At 51.7% G+C, this 17632-nt stretch overlaps 7 protein-coding genes and 1 non-coding gene across 8 annotated transcripts; 3 read left to right on the top strand and 5 right to left on the bottom strand.

Moving 5' to 3' along the window:
- Positions 1-183: 183 nt before the first annotated feature.
- PMZ80_005614 (uncharacterized protein) lies at positions 184-909 on the top strand (the record flags this gene model as incomplete). Its single annotated transcript, XM_064874032.1, has 1 exon — positions 184-909. One exon carries the CDS (start codon positions 184-186, stop codon positions 907-909), a length of 726 nt encoding a protein of 241 aa, XP_064729754.1.
- A 456-nt stretch (positions 910-1365) lies between these two features.
- PMZ80_005613 lies at positions 1366-1487 on the bottom strand. Its single transcript has one exon. It is a non-coding gene; the product is annotated as a tRNA-Phe (tRNA).
- A 154-nt stretch (positions 1488-1641) lies between these two features.
- PMZ80_005612 (uncharacterized protein) lies at positions 1642-3015 on the bottom strand (the record flags this gene model as incomplete). Its single annotated transcript, XM_064874031.1, has 1 exon — positions 1642-3015. One exon carries the CDS (start codon positions 3013-3015, stop codon positions 1642-1644), a length of 1374 nt encoding a protein of 457 aa, XP_064729753.1.
- A 3447-nt stretch (positions 3016-6462) lies between these two features.
- On the bottom strand, positions 6463-7779 carry PMZ80_005611 (uncharacterized protein; the record flags this gene model as incomplete). Its single annotated transcript, XM_064874030.1, has 2 exons — positions 6463-7659; positions 7774-7779. 2 exons carry the CDS (start codon positions 7777-7779, stop codon positions 6463-6465), a joined length of 1203 nt encoding a protein of 400 aa, XP_064729752.1.
- A 201-nt stretch (positions 7780-7980) lies between these two features.
- On the bottom strand, positions 7981-9241 carry PMZ80_005610 (uncharacterized protein; the record flags this gene model as incomplete). Its single annotated transcript, XM_064874029.1, has 2 exons — positions 7981-9121; positions 9171-9241. 2 exons carry the CDS (start codon positions 9239-9241, stop codon positions 7981-7983), a joined length of 1212 nt encoding a protein of 403 aa, XP_064729751.1.
- A 1315-nt stretch (positions 9242-10556) lies between these two features.
- Positions 10557-12974, top strand: ELP2 (Elongator subunit elp2; the record flags this gene model as incomplete). Its single annotated transcript, XM_064874028.1, has 1 exon — positions 10557-12974. One exon carries the CDS (start codon positions 10557-10559, stop codon positions 12972-12974), a length of 2418 nt encoding a protein of 805 aa, XP_064729750.1.
- A 565-nt stretch (positions 12975-13539) lies between these two features.
- On the bottom strand, positions 13540-14418 carry CAF16 (CCR4-NOT regulatory complex component; the record flags this gene model as incomplete). Its single annotated transcript, XM_064874027.1, has 1 exon — positions 13540-14418. The coding sequence occupies one exon, from the start codon at positions 14416-14418 to the stop codon at positions 13540-13542; it is 879 nt and encodes a 292-aa protein (XP_064729749.1).
- Positions 14419-16253: 1835 nt separating this feature from the next.
- On the top strand, positions 16254-17594 carry PMZ80_005607 (uncharacterized protein; the record flags this gene model as incomplete). Its single annotated transcript, XM_064874026.1, has 1 exon — positions 16254-17594. The coding sequence occupies one exon, from the start codon at positions 16254-16256 to the stop codon at positions 17592-17594; it is 1341 nt and encodes a 446-aa protein (XP_064729748.1).
- Between the last annotated feature and the right edge of the window lie 38 nt (positions 17595-17632).

Here is a 17632-nt window from a genome sequence, read left to right as displayed (position 1 = left end):
ACGACGATCACCTCCGTCATTCACAAACCTCACAACTTTTTCCTCGTCGGTGATATCTGCCTGGTGCACGCGACACGCATAAACAAGACGACTTGCAACTCCACCAACGACTGACAGCCCTTCCACACCACCTCAACGAAGTACTTCGCCTTATCTCTCACTTACGCCAGCGCACACCCAATCATGGACGAACCGCCAGCCAAACGACCACGTCGCGACAACAGAGACAGAGACAGAGAGAGAGATCGAGACCGAGATTACACAGCCTCACCAAGATCACCACGCCCACACGAAACAACAACCCGTAGACACGACGACGATCGCAACGGATACAGCAAAGACACCAGACGAGACGATGACCGCAAACGGAGGAGATCGAGAAGTCCAGCACGAGACAAACCTAGTAGTCGACGGGATCGGAGTCGCGACCGAGACAGAGGGAATTACAGGGATCGTGAGCGCGACAGGGACAGACACAGAGACGACAGGAGCAGGAGGGATAGAGATGGTGGCAGGGACAGAGACAGGGACAGAGACCACCGACCCCGCAAACACTCCAGATCGCGTAGTCGGACCCGAAGTCGCAGTCCACCACGAAACGGCACAACAGGCTCAAAGCGAACGCGCTCGCCACCTGCTCCACGCGGGCCTCGCTCCAACCACGATAGACCTGTCAAGGTCGAACCCAACGCCAACGGTATCAAACCCGAAATACCTATGGACATAGACCCGGACGACGAAGAAGCCCTCCTAAAACACATCATGGGGATCGGCGGGTTCAGAAGCACGAAGAACACGAAGGTGCCGGGGAACCAGTGGTATGCGGTGCGGAAGGAGAAGAAGACGGAGTATAGGCAGTATATGAATCGGGTGGGGGGTTTCAATAGGCCGTTGAGTCCTAGTCGGTAGGGTCGAAAACAGATGGAATGAGTTCGGGTAGGGGAATAATGAGCTCAGGTTGAAAATGGAGCCATGACAGCATTTCGTTAGATGCTGGAATGAGATCGACCATGAAAGTTTAGGTCTGGTTGCGTCGACGTCGCTACATCTGCACATGCGCATACACATTGGTTTGTGGTGGCTGAAGGGGCGAGTCGTGTAGAGGAGGATATTGTTATGCGGAGGAGCCACATTTCTCCGTGTAAACGCACATGGCCACGTTTAGCCTCTAAATCAGTAGCTGCGAGAAACCGACCGCCAGTATCTAGCTGTGCCAGGCTGGTAGACCCGACGGGTCGAACGCGTCTGAGGAACGAAAGAGCTGGCAATCAACCACGATAAAATTGCCTGTATAGTTCTCATTGATCCTACGATGCTTTCTACAGGTCCAGCGAAGCCAGAAGGGGGAAAAAGAAAAAGAAACCATGCCGTCAGTCTGGATCGAACAGACGACCTTAAGCTATTCTGAAGAGGACAAAGGCAGTGCACTCTTCTCCTTTGTCCTGCTTGTTCTTCAGGCTCACGCTCTCCCACTGAGCTATGACGGCTTTGCTGGTTGATTTGATGTCCAATACTACGTGCATTGCAACATATACGTTTGTGTCTTTGTTGTACCAAGTATGGGCTATCGAACAAAGAAAAGAACCCTGAGCTCTTCTGCCGCAACACTACAGTGAGTCACGCCGAACATCGTACCCTCCACTACTTATTCAACCTGAACTCCTCTATAAATCCAGCCTCGTCTTCCAGCATCCGTCTGTGATTCCAATCGTCATCGAACCACACAATAACCGCCCGACATTGAACGCCCTCAGGATTGTGGAGATCGCCGATAGTACTACCGTCCTCGCATATATTGACTACATCGCCATCGTCCTTGAACACCTCTAGGATCACGGGGCAATCACCCAGCTCATCACCCGGCTCGTCCTCGCCGAATATGTTGAAGCGAATTCCGTGCTCGACGCTGCGCTGACATAGCTCAACCATGCGCTCCGCCTGAGCCGTATCTCCGACTTCCATTACTAGAAGCTTGCATCTTGTTGCGGCTGCGATGCGTAGTAACGCAACGTAGAACTGGTCTGCGCGGTCGATGTGTGGGAATGCTAGCTCGGCTGGTGGGACTAGCGCGAGCTGCGGCTCAAATTTGCGGACGGAGCGGGTTGTTGGGCCGCCGGGCCTGAAGTGGGATGGGGAGATATAAGGCGGGTTGCTGACTATTACGTCGAATGAGGCTTCCTCGCAGGCGGTATTGGAAAAGAGACGCTTTTGGATTTCTGGTTGTGGCAGGCGCGACAGGGCCAGGACGTCCAGATTTTCGAAGGCGATATTTTTGCGGGCGGAAGGATGAAGGGCGCCTAGGTTGATGTTGTGTTCGAGGTTCTCCGTTGATAGAGACAGGGCTCCCTGGGAGATGTCGAAGGCTCGGACGCGGAGGTTTGAAATGGGAGATTTGTCCGGGGGTGACCGGAGGAGGGAGTGCAAGAGGAGGGCTATGCAGCCTGTGCCTGTGCAGAAGTCGGCGATTGTGAGAGGGTAGCTCTGTCGCGTCTGGTGCTTCCGGATATCGAGTTCTAGGTCTTTGAGGTCGGACGACATAGACTCAACTGCACGTGCTGAATTCTCGAGCTTGTAGTGTAGAGAATTGAGTGCACGGTATAAAGGGTTGATGTTCGAACTGTCCTCCATCATACACAGGATACTGTAGTGTATGCTGTCTATGTCGTTTTCTGAAGTTTGGATCTTGTCCTTCAACGCCCCGCAATGAGCCTCGAATAAACTAATTCCTGTGTCTTCATCCCCATCCGTCCGTACGAGTTGCAGAGAGGCCGCTACTTCTGTCGTATACGCCTCTGTCTCGGGTCGTGGGATGAGCACGCCTGGCTTGCATCTAATCTCGAGTTCGCCGAAAGGTTGTGTTCCTAGGATGTATTGAAGAGGCTCAGAACGTGTTCGTCGGCGAATCCATGATCTCAGGATCTTGTCAGCCTGGCTTCCTCTCCGCCATATCTCGCCGCGGTCGACTTCCCAGTCGGCTGTTATACCCAGTCGTTCCTCAAGGATGGTCTCTTTCATCCATCGTAATTCATTTTGGGCGGATCGTAGGTCGCGACATTCGCAGAGGAGGAGAGGGAGATGGGAGCTGATGCGGCGTGCATGACGAATCAGCGACGGTGGCAGACGAGGCATAGGCCATGGGATGATCCTGTGCCCGCGGATGAAGGACGCTGGTACTATCTAGCAACGACGCGGTGTCACGTGTATCGCAACTTCCCGTTCCGACAAAACGGATTTGTAGCGATGTTGTCAACTTTACCACCGGTCCCATCACTTGCAAACCCCAATGTCAGCTTTGAGCCTTGGTCTCATGGCATTTAAGACAAGGTAGTATCTGCATATCACGACGTACTTGAGCCCACGATGTCGCGGTAAAGAAGCAAACAATGAGCCGCTTTTGGGAAGAGCTACATCTTCAGGAGACTCACCAATTCCTTCCAGAACAAGATGGTCCTCGGCATCGTCCTCCAGCAACACGAAGCCTCCGATACTGCATCAGTCACCAGGCTGTATAGAGGAGTCTCACAGAAGCCCCTCAGCCCTCCAGCACTTCGGAGTAGCATTTTGGACTCTATCTTCCACCCTCAAGACAGTCCCTGCGCCAGTGCTCATCGCCATATTATCTTCGTGAAAGCAGAAGAGAACAATGTCATCAATTGCCATCTTCTGCAAGCTGACACCAGACTTACCATCCGTCATCAACACTTGCAGGTTCGTATGAATCGAGACTGGTCTCCCACGACCGGATTTCTGAAGAGGACAATCATAGTCACATCTGATGGCATCAATCGTCATCAGCTGTGAATATGCTCCTCCCAGTGCACCCCGGCAGCATATTCGTCCATCCGACCGGGAACATTCAGTAATTGAGGCGCTGACTGTGAGTCCAGTGCTCGTACGCTGGGCATTTGACGTTGTAGCGATGGAGGTCTTCGCCACTTGTGACAGATCAGGAAGCTTCGACAACTGTATGAGATAGAATACCCTTGTCCAACCACTGGATGGTGGTACTTGTTTCGACTTTGAGTCGGTCTATTATCTACGCTGACGCACTGAGCAGGTTCGTGTACGGCACTTCGATTCTTGCAACGTCCTACCGGCTTCTTGCTCCGATCGACTTCTCGTATGCAGCCTTGCCAGAGACGCCGAGCCAGCCACAAGAGTTTGACATGAAGTGTTACACAGATCGTGGAACCCTATGTTGCCAGCCTCGCCAATCGGAAGGTGTGCTCCATCATGTTTTCGGTATGCTTGCCCTCATTATGTGTGACAACATGCCAGAAAAAGCAAGACTCGAGGCGTTGAATATTGCGAGTGTAATACACGGTTGACAAAGGTCTTTCCTTACACAGACTTTTGTTCTCGAAGCGTGGTTGAACTCTATCTCCTCTTGGACAGCTCTAATGAACCAATGATCGACTCCAAAGTGGCAGAGCGCCACCATAAATCCACAACACAGATCCATAGCACGATTGGACATATTCTCAAATATGACATATGCAGCGGACTTGCTACAAGAGCAAGGGTGGTTTAGAAATATGCCAACAGGAACATCAGCCCGTCTCCGCGAAGCCAGAAGCCGAAGAACAACGGCCATGTACCTTGTACATGTACCTGCATTCTTTAGCTTGATCAGTACATGATCAGCACTCCAGACCCGAACATTTGTCTCGTTGGTTACACCGCCTGTTCCAATGTCGGAGATTTTGGGTTTGAGCCCCGGCTAGATCACATGATCGCGGCTGTGCCTTTATCTTCGGCGACTTTGGCTGTCAGCTGAAACGAAAACGATTTTTGCATATTCTACTGCCATGTAACACGATCATCTTCAATATGTTTCAGGCTGTCTACCGAATGATCAATGATTACATGATTGAGCGTAAGCCTCAATAGCTGGTCATTGACCATTTCCAGCCGATGTTCGCCTCATCGAGCTACAGTAGCTTCATGGCGCTAGTGAAACCTCACCGACTTTCTACTTCTGGGGCCGCCTTCCCAGCGATCCAGTCGAGCCACTTCTCTGCTTAAGGCTGCAGAGCCTTTCCAGAAATGTCAATAGAACACACGAGGCGAGCAAGCATTTGTGCGAACACTAACACGAAAGCTGACAAGTCTTGGGATTCCAATTCTTGTGACCAACGTCAGACATGCGGCACCCCGTCACCGCCAGCATGACTTTGACATGTTCACGAGAATAGCATAGTGGCGAATGAGCTTGACACCGCTCAGAACAATGAAAGGTGAGGCAAGTCCGAGCTTCAAGGTATTTATCGTCGTCTGTTCTGCTCCTGTTCTTCTTCACATCCCAATAACAACAGTAATACCGTCACCACTTCGAGAACGCAATCAACACACTCTTTAGAGACAATGCAAGCCCCATTCAACTTCGGTCGAGGCAACTACGACACGACAGGCGTCATGAAGCCACTCGAACCCGTCGGACCAGTCAGGCCACCACAGCCATCAACTCCTCCTGTCACAACACCGAGTTCGCCTTCGCCGAGTGAGCAATGAGGCTGTTACATCCATAGACTGGGCGAGAGAATGGACCTGGTGCGAACACATCAAGCACAGCATTTCAGATGGGGCCAAACCAGCGAGAAACGATGTTGAGCGGCAGTCCCGGCCGTCCACTATCACACGTCCGGTCGCAACACCCTGCCTCCACTGCAAGTCAATCAAACGCCCTATCGTTGCATATGCTGTTCAGGCTTTTTGATTGCGGCAGTCACGCAATTTAACGCCCTGTTTCGAACACCCGAATCTCGCAAATCCAATATGAACACGGCCGATGAACGTCCCATCCTGTCGCTGGTGACTCACGACCAATCTACGCACTACCTAGCACAAATCGGAGAGACGGGCCCAGCAAAAAAGGGTAACCGCCGTGCGTGCCTATGGCGTCGAACTATTCCAAACAGCAACCCTAGCACCACGGCCAACTTTTAGCTCTTCACTAAGACGCACCTTAGGCTTATTGGCAGGAAGCAGCCCATGGTACATACACACCACAACCATCACGAATTTACGAATCACGAACTGAACATAGCAAATCACGGACGACGAACAAGGACTTTCGGTTAAACAATTGAGCGGACCACCACGATTGAAACATCATGGATAGAGTCTCTGGTATAGACGGCGTCAACAACTGAATGGCACATATCTATAGAAAGCTAGGTACTCAGCTACAAAGCTCACGCTTGTATGGCATGCATGTACAGTGTAGAATACCAAATTTCGGACAAAGCTGTTCTATTCTGATCCGATATACACAATGTAGATGGTGCATCTAAATTATAGTTACCTAGCTCCGATCACAAATGGGTATCTCGTCTATGAAGAAACGCCGGGCTCCATGACCCATCAAGCTACGATAGCAGCTCCAGATTACACCGCTAAACACGTGCTTGCTCTCTCTATTCCGCGGTGTCATCCAATATGCGCGATTCATACACACATACCTCAACCCCCCATCGCAATCCTCCCCATCTCCGCATACAAACACCCCTCCACCTCCCTCGCCGTCCCCTCCAACCCCTCCTTCTCCCTTCCCGTCAACTGCCCCAGCACATACGCACTAACATCCTTACTCTCTCTCGTCCCCCCACCCGGCCTCCCAATCCCAATGCCCACCTTCACAAGTCTGTTCCCCAGACCATCCAATATCCCCGCCCCCTGTAAACTCCCCTGCACACTCTTAATCCCATTATGCCCCTTTGCACTCCCGTTGCCCCTCCGAACCTTAAGTGCACCCGGTTGTATCTCCATCTCATCGTGTAACACCACTAACCCCGCGACACGTCCGGCGCCATCACTGAGTTGGCTGAATTGTTTCCATGCTTTTAGGAGGGGTGGGCCAGAGACGTTCATTTGCACGGCGGATTGGTACAACGTGAATTCGGGCCGGGACGCATCGAAGCCAGAGGAGATGTGTCCGCCGCCGTAGGATTTGTGTTTTGGTGTGAAGGGGGGGAGGGATAGGGATTGTTGCAGGGATTTCAGGACGAGGTGGGCGGCGCTGTGGCGGGTGCTGTGGTAGGGTGGGGGGTTGCCGAGGGAGGCGATTAGGAGGGAGACGGGGCGGGACATGGTGGTGGTGGGGTCGCTGGGTTGGAGGGTGGAGGTGGAGGTAGTGAGGCTGAGATTGAGGTTTATGGCGGAGGCGGCGCGCAGGTGGCGGACGGATTTGTTGAAGAGGGCGGATGGGTCGGAGGGGGAGGGTTGGGGTTTGGGGGGTTTGGTGTGGTTGCGGGGGTTGATGAGGGAGGTTGGGCGGGTGATTGAGCGGCGGCGCTTGGGTTTGCCTTTCTTTTGGGTTGGAAGTGTCGAGGTTGGTGTGGTTGCTGTAGATGCAAGTATCGAGTCAAAAGTGTGCGTACTCGAGGGAGTCGAAGCGGGTGTTGGCGCAGGCTCGGAAATTGGATGTGGAGGCTGCTCCGCTATTGAAGCCTCTGTATCGGACGTGTTTGCATGTTGGATTTGGTGCTCAAGCTTGAGATTCTGTAATGCCTCTGCGATCTCTTCTGGAAATGGTTCTGATCTCTTTCGTGATGCCTCGCGCAGTATGCGCTTCCCTTGCTCTTTCGAAACTTTTGGACCCCCGCAATCTGTCGGCGGTGAACAGCTGAGGTGCAAAGTACCGGTGAAGACGTGGGTTGGCTGTCACGACGAACGGCTTCTTGGATTTCAAGATGCGATAGCGAATCTTTGCGGATTCTGTCTGCGTTAGTCATTTTGATGGTCACGAAAATTCTTGTTGTTATCGCGACGTACCTGCATCAACACTTAAGATAGGCCAGCTTATTGATATGTGCGCTTTCAGCGCTGGCTTTGTTGATAAGGTTATTCACAGAGCATGGGCTTGACTCAGAACAGAGTCATTGTCGCATGCAATTTCTGATCGTGTTCAGCCTGGGAAGGTGAGCCGAGCACAAATTATTCAGCTGAGAAAATTGGTTGCGTTTGGATGCTTGGGCCCGCTCACGGTTCGTAACTTCGTGCAGTATGTCGCTCTGGTATCGACATCTCAAGATCTTCATCGTCTAGTTTGTACAGTCGATCAACATCCGCGATTCCCGACGACGTTTGTCGGTCTTTCATGCTCTTACTTGCATCACTGCTCGAGCTGCTGAATGGATCGCTCTTGCCATCAACGTCATGCTCCTTCCAATCTGTCATTCGTGTTGCATTTGGCTCAGTAATGGGATCAACTGATTCAGTCGTGCTTGCCTGCTTTTGCGCTTTGTCGCGCTTGAAAAAGCTGAGGTGCTTGCCGGACCACGATTTGCCATTCGGAGTAGTCGTCGCTGTGGCATTACTAACATGTCTGCCTTCGTATACAGTGCCTGGGTTGCCGCTTATGGATCCCGAACGGTGAAGGAAGGCTTTGACTCTGAAAACCTTCCTTATAATGGTCCAGCTGTACGGCATGTTGGCAACAATCATTGCGGTGCTGGCTTCTCGTGTGTACCAGTAGATCCATTGGACGGAGAATGGCTGAGTGAACGATAGATTCTTGGACAGGATAGCACACACCATCGTGAAGAAGCCCAATGAGAACGGGAATATCAACAGTAATTTTTTCTTCATCTCCAGATGTGCTTTGATGAACATTGGAAGTGGTATGAATATGATCAACAAATCACTGGTCAAGTTGAATACCAGATTAACGATGAGATGGTGCGTCTGGGTGGCGCATTGGAGGTTCGGTGTTGGTGTTTGCCAGAATGCATTGAACGGACGACACCAGAACCCATAGTAGAGCCCTATCATGACGATGTAAGTAACGGCACAATAGCCTGCTGCTACCTTAACCACTAGTCGCTGGCGAAGATTCTCTGTGAGACGGAAGTATAGCATGAGCAGGCAGACTTTGGTGCCCCATTGCACTGCGCACATCATTGATTCCACCACCAGAACACATTTTGATCCGTACACCCGGTCTTTGATGTCTTGAGCTGTCAAGGATGCTACCTCATCCGGGTGGATGAGATTCGTGGATACGTCGGCGCATATGTTGAGGAAGACGATCAGTATTGTGTATAGGACGAAGACGAACAGCATGAACCAATCTTCAATCTGCAGTTTGCGGATGTCGTTGAAGAGGAGAAATCGGGAGATGCTACGAAGCATTAGTCTGATGCCCGTTACTGTATTTGCGCCCGACTCACAATCGAAATATGACCACTAGGGCCACAACTCCGTACCAAATCCATGTCTCGATGTTAATTGGTGTCGCCATCGTTGTAGTTGACTATACCGTGGTAAGACGTGGAGTTATGGATTGAAGATATGGCCATCGAAGTCATGCCGCTTGAATCATCTCGACAAACTGAAATACGAACGAGCGACGTATGATCGTGACAGGTGAGAGTATTCGCTAGCGACAACAAAGAGCGCAAGCAGAGCCATGGTGGACGAGGTTGCGCAGGGAAATCGACGGCGATAGCTGGTGATAGCACGCCGTGTGAAAAGCGTCGTGATAGGATGCTGCCGCAGAGTCGCATCGATGGCGTAGGAAGTGGGACAACCCTGCCGCCTCGGCCCACTGCCATGGATCTGACGGGCTATGATGGAGCTAAAATACTAACGATTGCCAATGATTCGTGGTCCCGTCAAACTGGGTAGCCTTAGAGTTTCCGGCAATGCACGGTTCTCAAAAGCAAGTTCATGATGCACACCGATCAGCGATACGGGTGCAATGATGAGACAAGCTCTTGTTCGTCACAATGACCAAGTCTTCCGTATGTCGAGCAGCCCACCAGAACTGTGTGAAGAATCTGTATCGATACCACGGTGCGCAGTATCGAGGTGAGACTTTCTTGGCCTGCAGTGGTCCAGCCACATTTTCATCGCCGACGCACATTCGAAATTCTGGCGGCTGGACGTGTGAGCATAAATTGCGTTTATGCAGATAGAGATATGCTAATCGGAATATCTAGAGTCGTCTCGGCGGGACTTGCATTGTACTTCTGGGGCGTTGTCTTGATTGTGCTTGCCAAGAAGATATAACGAAGGTGTCCTCGTAGTTCGTGGTGGAAGGTCCAAGCTGGGGCAGGTGCAAACCTTACCAGTACTCCCTGCTGTTGCCATTGCTGGCACAAGAAGTCGTGCTCGTCGACTCGATTTGGTTTTGTGCTATCGACCTTTGGCATTTCTTGTCGAAGACGCATATGCGCATCGATATCCCCGCCTAATCAGAAGTCATCATTGACAAGACACAACAACAGCGAAATGGTATTCGAGGCAGGGGTCGCGTCTCCAGATCATGAAGTCTGTTAGCTTCCACCAATCGATCGTAAGGGCGACTGAACAACATGGACTTTAATCATACGGCACCGGGGAAGACCATTATGATTAGACAAGCAACTTCGTTGTTGCTACTGCGAGCATGCATGTAGAAGATATCGTGTGATCGATCGTACTTTCGACATGAGTTACAACACCAATTCCCACATATTCGTAAAAATGTGAAATCTAATGCCTGAGGCAACGACGATCTTCTCACGCAAATCTTCAAAAATGATCATTCTGTCGCGCCTATCGTTGTGCTCAACATGTCGATTGGTGTCGTGCAGGAGTACCTGAGCATTGGTGGCAATAGACAATCGGCTGCCTCCGCCTGGTGCGCCGCTGCAGAATGTCTTGCATACGGTGCTGATCAAAATGTTGCGCTGTGGCACCCTCTGAATGATGAATGTCGAGGAGTGCAGCGCATCTTGCATGGCCACAGCGAGAGGGTGACTGCCTTAGCATTTCGTAAGTCCACTACTGGCATCGAGTTGTTCAGTGGTGCTGCCAACGGTGAACTCATTATGTGGTCTCTCAAGGAGGATGGCACAATTCATGAGCTGGTGAGTAAGACTCAAGCACACGAAGGTGCCGTTAATGTCGTCGCAACTTCCAATGACATCTCTTATGTGGTAACCGGCGGAGCAGATGCATCAGTCAAGGTATGGGCGTCGCACGGAAGTGGCATTAACTGCTTAGCGACCATCAAGCCGAAACCACGATTCATACCCCTAGCACTGGCCATTGGCACACTACCGAACGTGCCAGCCGACGAGGGCTTCTTCGTTGCAGCAGTAGGTACGAGGAACGATATACAGGTCTACGTTGTTCAAGGCGAATCTGCCATATTGTCCTGCTCTTTGATTGGACACGAGGGTTGGATCAGATCACTTGCTCTCAGAAAGTCAGGCAATGGCTACCTACTAGCATCAACGAGCGCTGACAAATATACTCGCCTCTGGAAGTTCTCAAGTGGCGATAACCAATCTCAAACAAACGGTCACGTCGACAAGGATATTCCCGGCTTCGAACAGGCTCTGACGGCAAAGGTCAAAAGCGTGGGCATCGACGATAAGAAGTACTCTGTCACTTTCGAAGCTCTCCTCCTTGGGCACGAAGACTGGGTCTACTCCGCAGATTGGCAAGAAGGTGATGGAGAGAAGCTTCTGACTGCCTCTGCAGATGGCACATTAGCTATCTGGGAACCAGATCCAACGTCAGGCATATGGGTCAGCGAAACTCGACTAGGCGAGATCAGCGGTCAGAAAGGTGCGACGACTGCGACTGGTTCCTCAGGTGGATTCTGGACTGGCAAATGGATTGGATCTTCAACAGTAGTCAGCCTAGGACGAACGGGTAGCTGGAGGATGTGGCAATATGACGAGCACAACATGTTCTGGGAGCTCAAGCCTGGTATCGGAGGGCACATCGATTCTGTGAACGGTCTCTGCTGGTCGCCGGCAGGCGAGTATCTTCTTTCCACAAGCTCCGATCAGACCACACGTCTTCACAGCGAATGGAGAAGGAAGGGCAAGAGAACGTGGCACGAATTTAGCAGATGTCAAATACACGGTTATGACTGCAATGTGGTGTCTTGTATCAGCTCGCATCAGTTCGCCTCTGGCGCAGACGAAAAGTTACTGCGAGTGTTCAACGAGCCGAAAGAGCTTGCAGAGACACTGCACCGGCTCTGCCAGATTGAGCCACCAAAGGATGCATTACTACCTGAGACCGCAGCAATACCAGTACTTGGTTTGTCGAACAAAGAAATGGGAGAGCCTGACGACATCATCGAAGCAGGACCTAGACGTGGAGACGAGGATTATGCTGCTGCTAACGCGATGGCCGGCCTGTCAGTCAGAAATATTGTGGAGCCACCTACCGAAGACCTGCTATCCAGACATACACTGTGGCCCGAACATGAGAAACTGTACGGTCACGGCTATGAAATCAGTGAATCAGCTTACAGTAACGGCATACTTGCAACGGCGTGCAAAGCCAGCTCACTGGAACACGCTACGATCCGGCTGTACGACACGAACGACTGGCGTCAAATAGAGCCGCCGCTCGCAGCACATTCGCTGACTGTTACAAGACTTGCATGGAGCCAAGGTCCGGAACAGTACCTGCTTAGCGTTGGGAGAGATCGACAATGGACTGTATTTGCGAGAGATAGCAAGAAGCTCAAGTTGTACCAGTCGATGCCGAAAGCGCACACAAGGATGATACTGGATGCTGTTTGGTCGCCAGTGGGATCGTACCCGTTCTTTGCAACTGCTGGCCGCGATAAGAGTGTCAAGCTATGGGGCCATGGTTCAAAATATGCTGAGGAAGGTTCAGACTTCAAGCTGATCACTACTTTGACAAGACCTTCAGCTGTGACGGCTGTTGATCTGACATGCGATGGACCAGAGCAACATGCTATCCTCGCGGTTGGTGAGGAGGACGGACGTTTGTCCATACATTTCATCGACTTCAAGACGTTGAAAGTGGAAAGGTCGACCGAGATCGATGGACTATCAAAGGCTGTGAATCGGCTTGCTTGGCGACCAGCATGGCAGAACTGGGCGGAAGATGGACCGGGTGTGCAACTTGCTGTTGCCGGTGCTGATGGGTCTGTGAGGACTTCGAGGATCGACATCATGTCAGTGTGTCAGGATCTGGCAGCAGAGAAACAAGGCTGACGGACGAGACTGTGCTCGCGGCCAGCAGCTAGCACCTGACGATCAAGACCAGCAGGTCGCAGGCTAGGATGTGCATCGGCAAGTACTCATTGGTTGCTTCCGCGTCGTCGAATCGAAGAGTAAGAGTTCACGAGGAGTCGCACCAGTTTCACCAGCGACAGTCGGAGACCCAGCGAGATTTGCTGAATCCACATAATATATGGACAAGGCGGCGTCAGTTTGTCAAGACAAGCAGTAATAAATGGGGACCTCACCAGGATTACTGATGGTTCGGCCTCGATGGACAGGTCGAACATATTGTATAGTGCAACAAGCGTTGAGCCTGCTAACGTGAAGCGTTAAGGCTCCACAACCATGTGCTAAATCAAAGGCGCCAACCCGATGCAGATGAATGCTCACAGCCAGTTGAAGGCTGAACAGGGTATCTCAACGCAAGTAGATCACAAGTCAAAAACAAATCCCTCATCTGCTCTTCCTTGCCAGTTCGTTCTGAGCCGCCAGCGGGTGTGATATACCCTTTGCCAGCGACTCTCTATTCGTGCTTCCAGCATAGCTCTTTCTCTGATCACTTCCAGTCCGGCCTTTTCTCCTGCCCATAACCCCCAATCTCCTCCTTCTCCGCCATCTCCGGCGGCTTATGCAAATTCTCTCTTGGCCCTCTAGCCTTCAAATCCTCCCTCAACCACCTCAACACCAATTCACTCAACAAACTATTCCCCGTCTCCTCATTAACCCTATCCTTTTCCCTCTGCGCCTCCTCCAAGTACCCACTCATCTCCCCCGACTCCTTCACAGTCCCTAAATGCATATGCACCACATACGTCGGCCACCCCACCAGATTATCCAGTATATGCGTCGCATAAACAACCGTACAGCTCCTCCTCTCAGTCTCACTCTTCAGCCAATCCAGGAAGTTCTTCCGACTTAGTAGATCCAGATCTACCGTGATCTCGTCGAGGAGTAACACCTCCCATGGCCTCAGCAGACCCATCGCGAGCTGAACGCGACGCCGCTCGCCGTCGCTGACGGCGTGCATCCTCCATCTGAGGTCAATGTCTAGGATTTTGACGAGCTCGTTGCGGCGCTCGGGGTATGCGTTTCCGCCCACACTACTCAGCAGACTGGGAACGTCGATGTCGGTTCGGACGATGGGATTGAGGACCCATTCCACGCCGAGATATGTTATGCCTGTTAGGTTTGCGGTGAAGGGGTCAAGGCCGTTGATGGTGATTGTGTCGCGGGGGGCGAGGCGTTTTCCGGATAGGAGGCGGAGGAGTGTCGTTTTGCCGGCGCCGTTTGCGCCGATGAGGAGGGTGCGGCTGCCGGCTGGGAGGTGTAGGGTGATGTCGGAGAGGCCGGGTTGGGAGGTGTTGGGGAATTTGTAGGTGAGGTTTGTGACGTTGATGGCGGGGTTGGAGGGGGAGGTGCCGTTGGAGGTCGCCATCGTGACGGCGAAAGGGTTGATATAGGTTGAGGTGAAGAGTAGCAGGATGGGACGGGAATCACTTCTTGCACGCAAAATAGATCGAGCGGTCAGTTCGGCAGCGTCATCGACTCAACTCACAAGCAGTTCGAATTCGTCCGAACACAACCTTGGAAGGGGCTCGTAGCGTGGGATCACGGTGCTTATGCCACGAACTTCAGGCAGTCTCAGTCTCAGTCCCGAGCCTCGGGCGTCTAGGTGCCTGACCCGTCGCTTAACTTGCCTAGAACTTTGCTTAGAACTCGAATCGGCGACGGCAGTGGTAGGTAGCCTCAGCGGTGAAAGCTGAGACGTGAACGTCATGTGATCTCAGCAATTTGGGCATGGTCTGGGCAGCAGATGCCTAAACTCCAGGAGTTACAGGCGCTAAATGCACAAATTTTAAGGGTTCGTCCTTGGAGAATCGTGAAAGCTCGGCGTACCTTCCTAAACTTATGACGTTCACGTTTCAGCTTCCACCGCTGAGGTAGCCTTAGTCGCTGCTCAGCTGCTATCATTTGAGCTGTGTCGCATCTGGCAAGCCATCTTGTTATCTACCTGCAACGGCTGTTAATCTACCGGCTGGAATCTTCTTCCCTTTCGAAGACCCTATAGGACCCACTAGGCATTCTGTGCCATTGACGGTATCAATATGAGTCGGATGGCTTCATTGAATGCACTGCCTAAACTCGTCCATTAAGACCTTGATGGGATGCTTGAGGGATACTGATGAGGACCATGGTTACTGCATTCGTTTTCAAGGCTACCTTATCATATAGTTGGAATGGGTAAGCTCAGTAACCACCCACATGGCTGAGCCAATCCAAACCCTTAGCGGCATGCAAGCAAGATGTCAGCTCCCAAAAGTCCTCCGCCAGAGAGGACCAATTGTGATCACTGCCTCGCTCACGCGCGAGCCGAGTCTTGATCTCGATCACTTGAAACTTCCATTGGATGATGTCTAACCGGTCTACGATCAGTCTCGTCCAACCAGGTAGGCGATGCGGCCGTCAGATTGGCCAGTGCAGCCTCTATACCCGACCACAATCAAAGAACTATAAGATGAAAGTCGTACGCACGACACTGGAATGTGACGAGTTTCTCAACTTATTGCTGGCCTACAATATGCTCTACTGATTGCTTATTGGCTTAGGTTTACTATTATGCTTTGCTCCATCTGTCAACAGATCCCGGAATGGTTCTTTACCAAGAATTTCGACTCTAAACAAACATTCCAATGGCAGACCAATCCAGAGGACATTGTGAGGCACTCGTCGTTGAGATGTATGCGTTCTTACGCGGGAGCGGGATGTACGCTATGTCAGGTCATGTCAACGCGTATCGACCTTGGCTACCCGTCAGATGCACCGCTAAGTCTCCACCCCTACTCCAACAACAGCTTTGAACTTTGTTTGGGCTCCTCAGAGAGAGTGGCACTTAGATTCTTTTACCAAGTTCCTGATTCTTGGTGTAAGTGACGGCCTAAATCGGCCTGTGAGGTTGGAGCTGATGTAAGTACAGCAGGATGCTTACCACCAGCTCATCCCTATGTACCAGAGGATCCCTATGCTCAGATTGGACGATGGTTGGAAATATGCGACACTGAGCATCCCCAATGTCGGCGTTCCATTTCAACCTTGCTACCCAAAAGGCTTATCGACGTAAGTCCATCTGACAACACGAATCACGTGGTGTTGAAGCATGGAAGCAGCGTTCCGAATACGTCCCAGTACCTTGCTCTCAGCCACTGTTGGGGTCCAGAACCATACCGACCGTACAATACAACCACCCAGAACATTCATGCACGCTCCCAATACATGTCTATGCCTGACCTACCTCTGTCTTTCGTGGATGCCATTGAAATCACTCGGAAGCTTGGGTTCAAGTATCTCTGGATAGACTCTTTGTGCATCATTCAAGATAACGAGGTCGACTGGGTGAGCGAGGTCGCTTCCATGGGAGCTATCTTTGCAAATGCATTCTGTACTATTGCTGCCGCTAGCTCTAGCAGCTCGTCTGAAGGGTGTCGTGTACAGACCAGACTAGCGAAGAGGACACACTTCGCTGACATTCAGCTCTTCAACCAGCGAGTCCGTGTGTTCGAAAAGTATCCAGAAGATTGGAATGTAGAATACTCTATAAACCCTCTTCAGCGGAGAGCATGGGTTCTACAAGAGCGACTGCTATCGCGAAGGACTGTGAATTTCTCTCAGAACATGCTATTGTGGGAGTGTGCGACAGCGAAAGCCTCTGGGGAATTACCGTGGTTTAAGATGAGGAACGAGGACCCCCGAGAGGGTGTCTTATTGAACGACGTTACTGAATCGCATGCTGATCCAGGGACCTTCGCACAACGCCAGAAGTGGTTTGAAACAGTCGAAGCCTATTCCCACATGTGTATTACTCACGAGAGCGACCGACTGCCTGCAGTCGCTGGTCTGGTGAGCAAAGCACAGCCTCGGGGTCATTGCATTGCGGGAATGTGGACACAAGATATGCCTGCGGCCTTTCTCTGGTATACCAAATTCCCAATGCTGTGTAAGTGGCGCGGAACTCCCCGGCGGCCGATCCGTGAGAGAGCACCATCCTGGTCATGGGCCTCAGTGGAGGGCGAGATCTCTTACGCGAGTCAGCGCTTCAATGGTTCAGCTGAAGACCAGCCAGCTCCGGCGGTCGATTACATGAATGCTTCATTCGTTTTCCAAGGCGTCTGTGCCCCATGTCATACACAGCCGACCTCCCCATCCAACTCTGTACAGATAGGTGCGAGTGTCACGGCCACTGGCTCAATCCAGACAGGCAGACTGGAGGTATTGCGACCCTTAGACATCGAGTCCCCAGATTACAAGCTTGTGACGGAAGATGGGCTAGCAGTCGGTATACTCCTGCCTGATGTATCGAACGAGGTTAGTTACGGGATCTCGCTGCAATGTCTACCTGTCAGAAGCGAGGCTGACCCCCGGCGCGAGTATCACGACATGTACGATCTGTACGGTACGGATGACGTACACGAATTGAACGAGTTGAACCTACTCATGGGTTTGGCACTGCAAAGCGTCGCGGGTGGAGAGGGCACTTTTCGCAGGGTCGGACTGCTAAGACTGGCCCGGAAAAGTTGGTTCGATGGCTGTCCACAAAGGAGAATCTCGATCATCTGAAAAGAGGTGACTTGATACAATCATCAATGCACCCGACA

The sequence above is a fragment of the Knufia obscura genome (genome assembly GCF_036327395.1).
Source record: "Knufia obscura strain CCFEE 5817 isolate CBS 148926 chromosome Unknown scaffold_6, whole genome shotgun sequence".
Lineage (NCBI taxonomy): Eukaryota > Fungi > Ascomycota > Eurotiomycetes > Chaetothyriales > Trichomeriaceae > Knufia > Knufia obscura.
The sequence above is the reverse complement of the archived record's forward strand: the minus strand, read 5'-3'. Positions and strand labels throughout refer to the sequence as shown.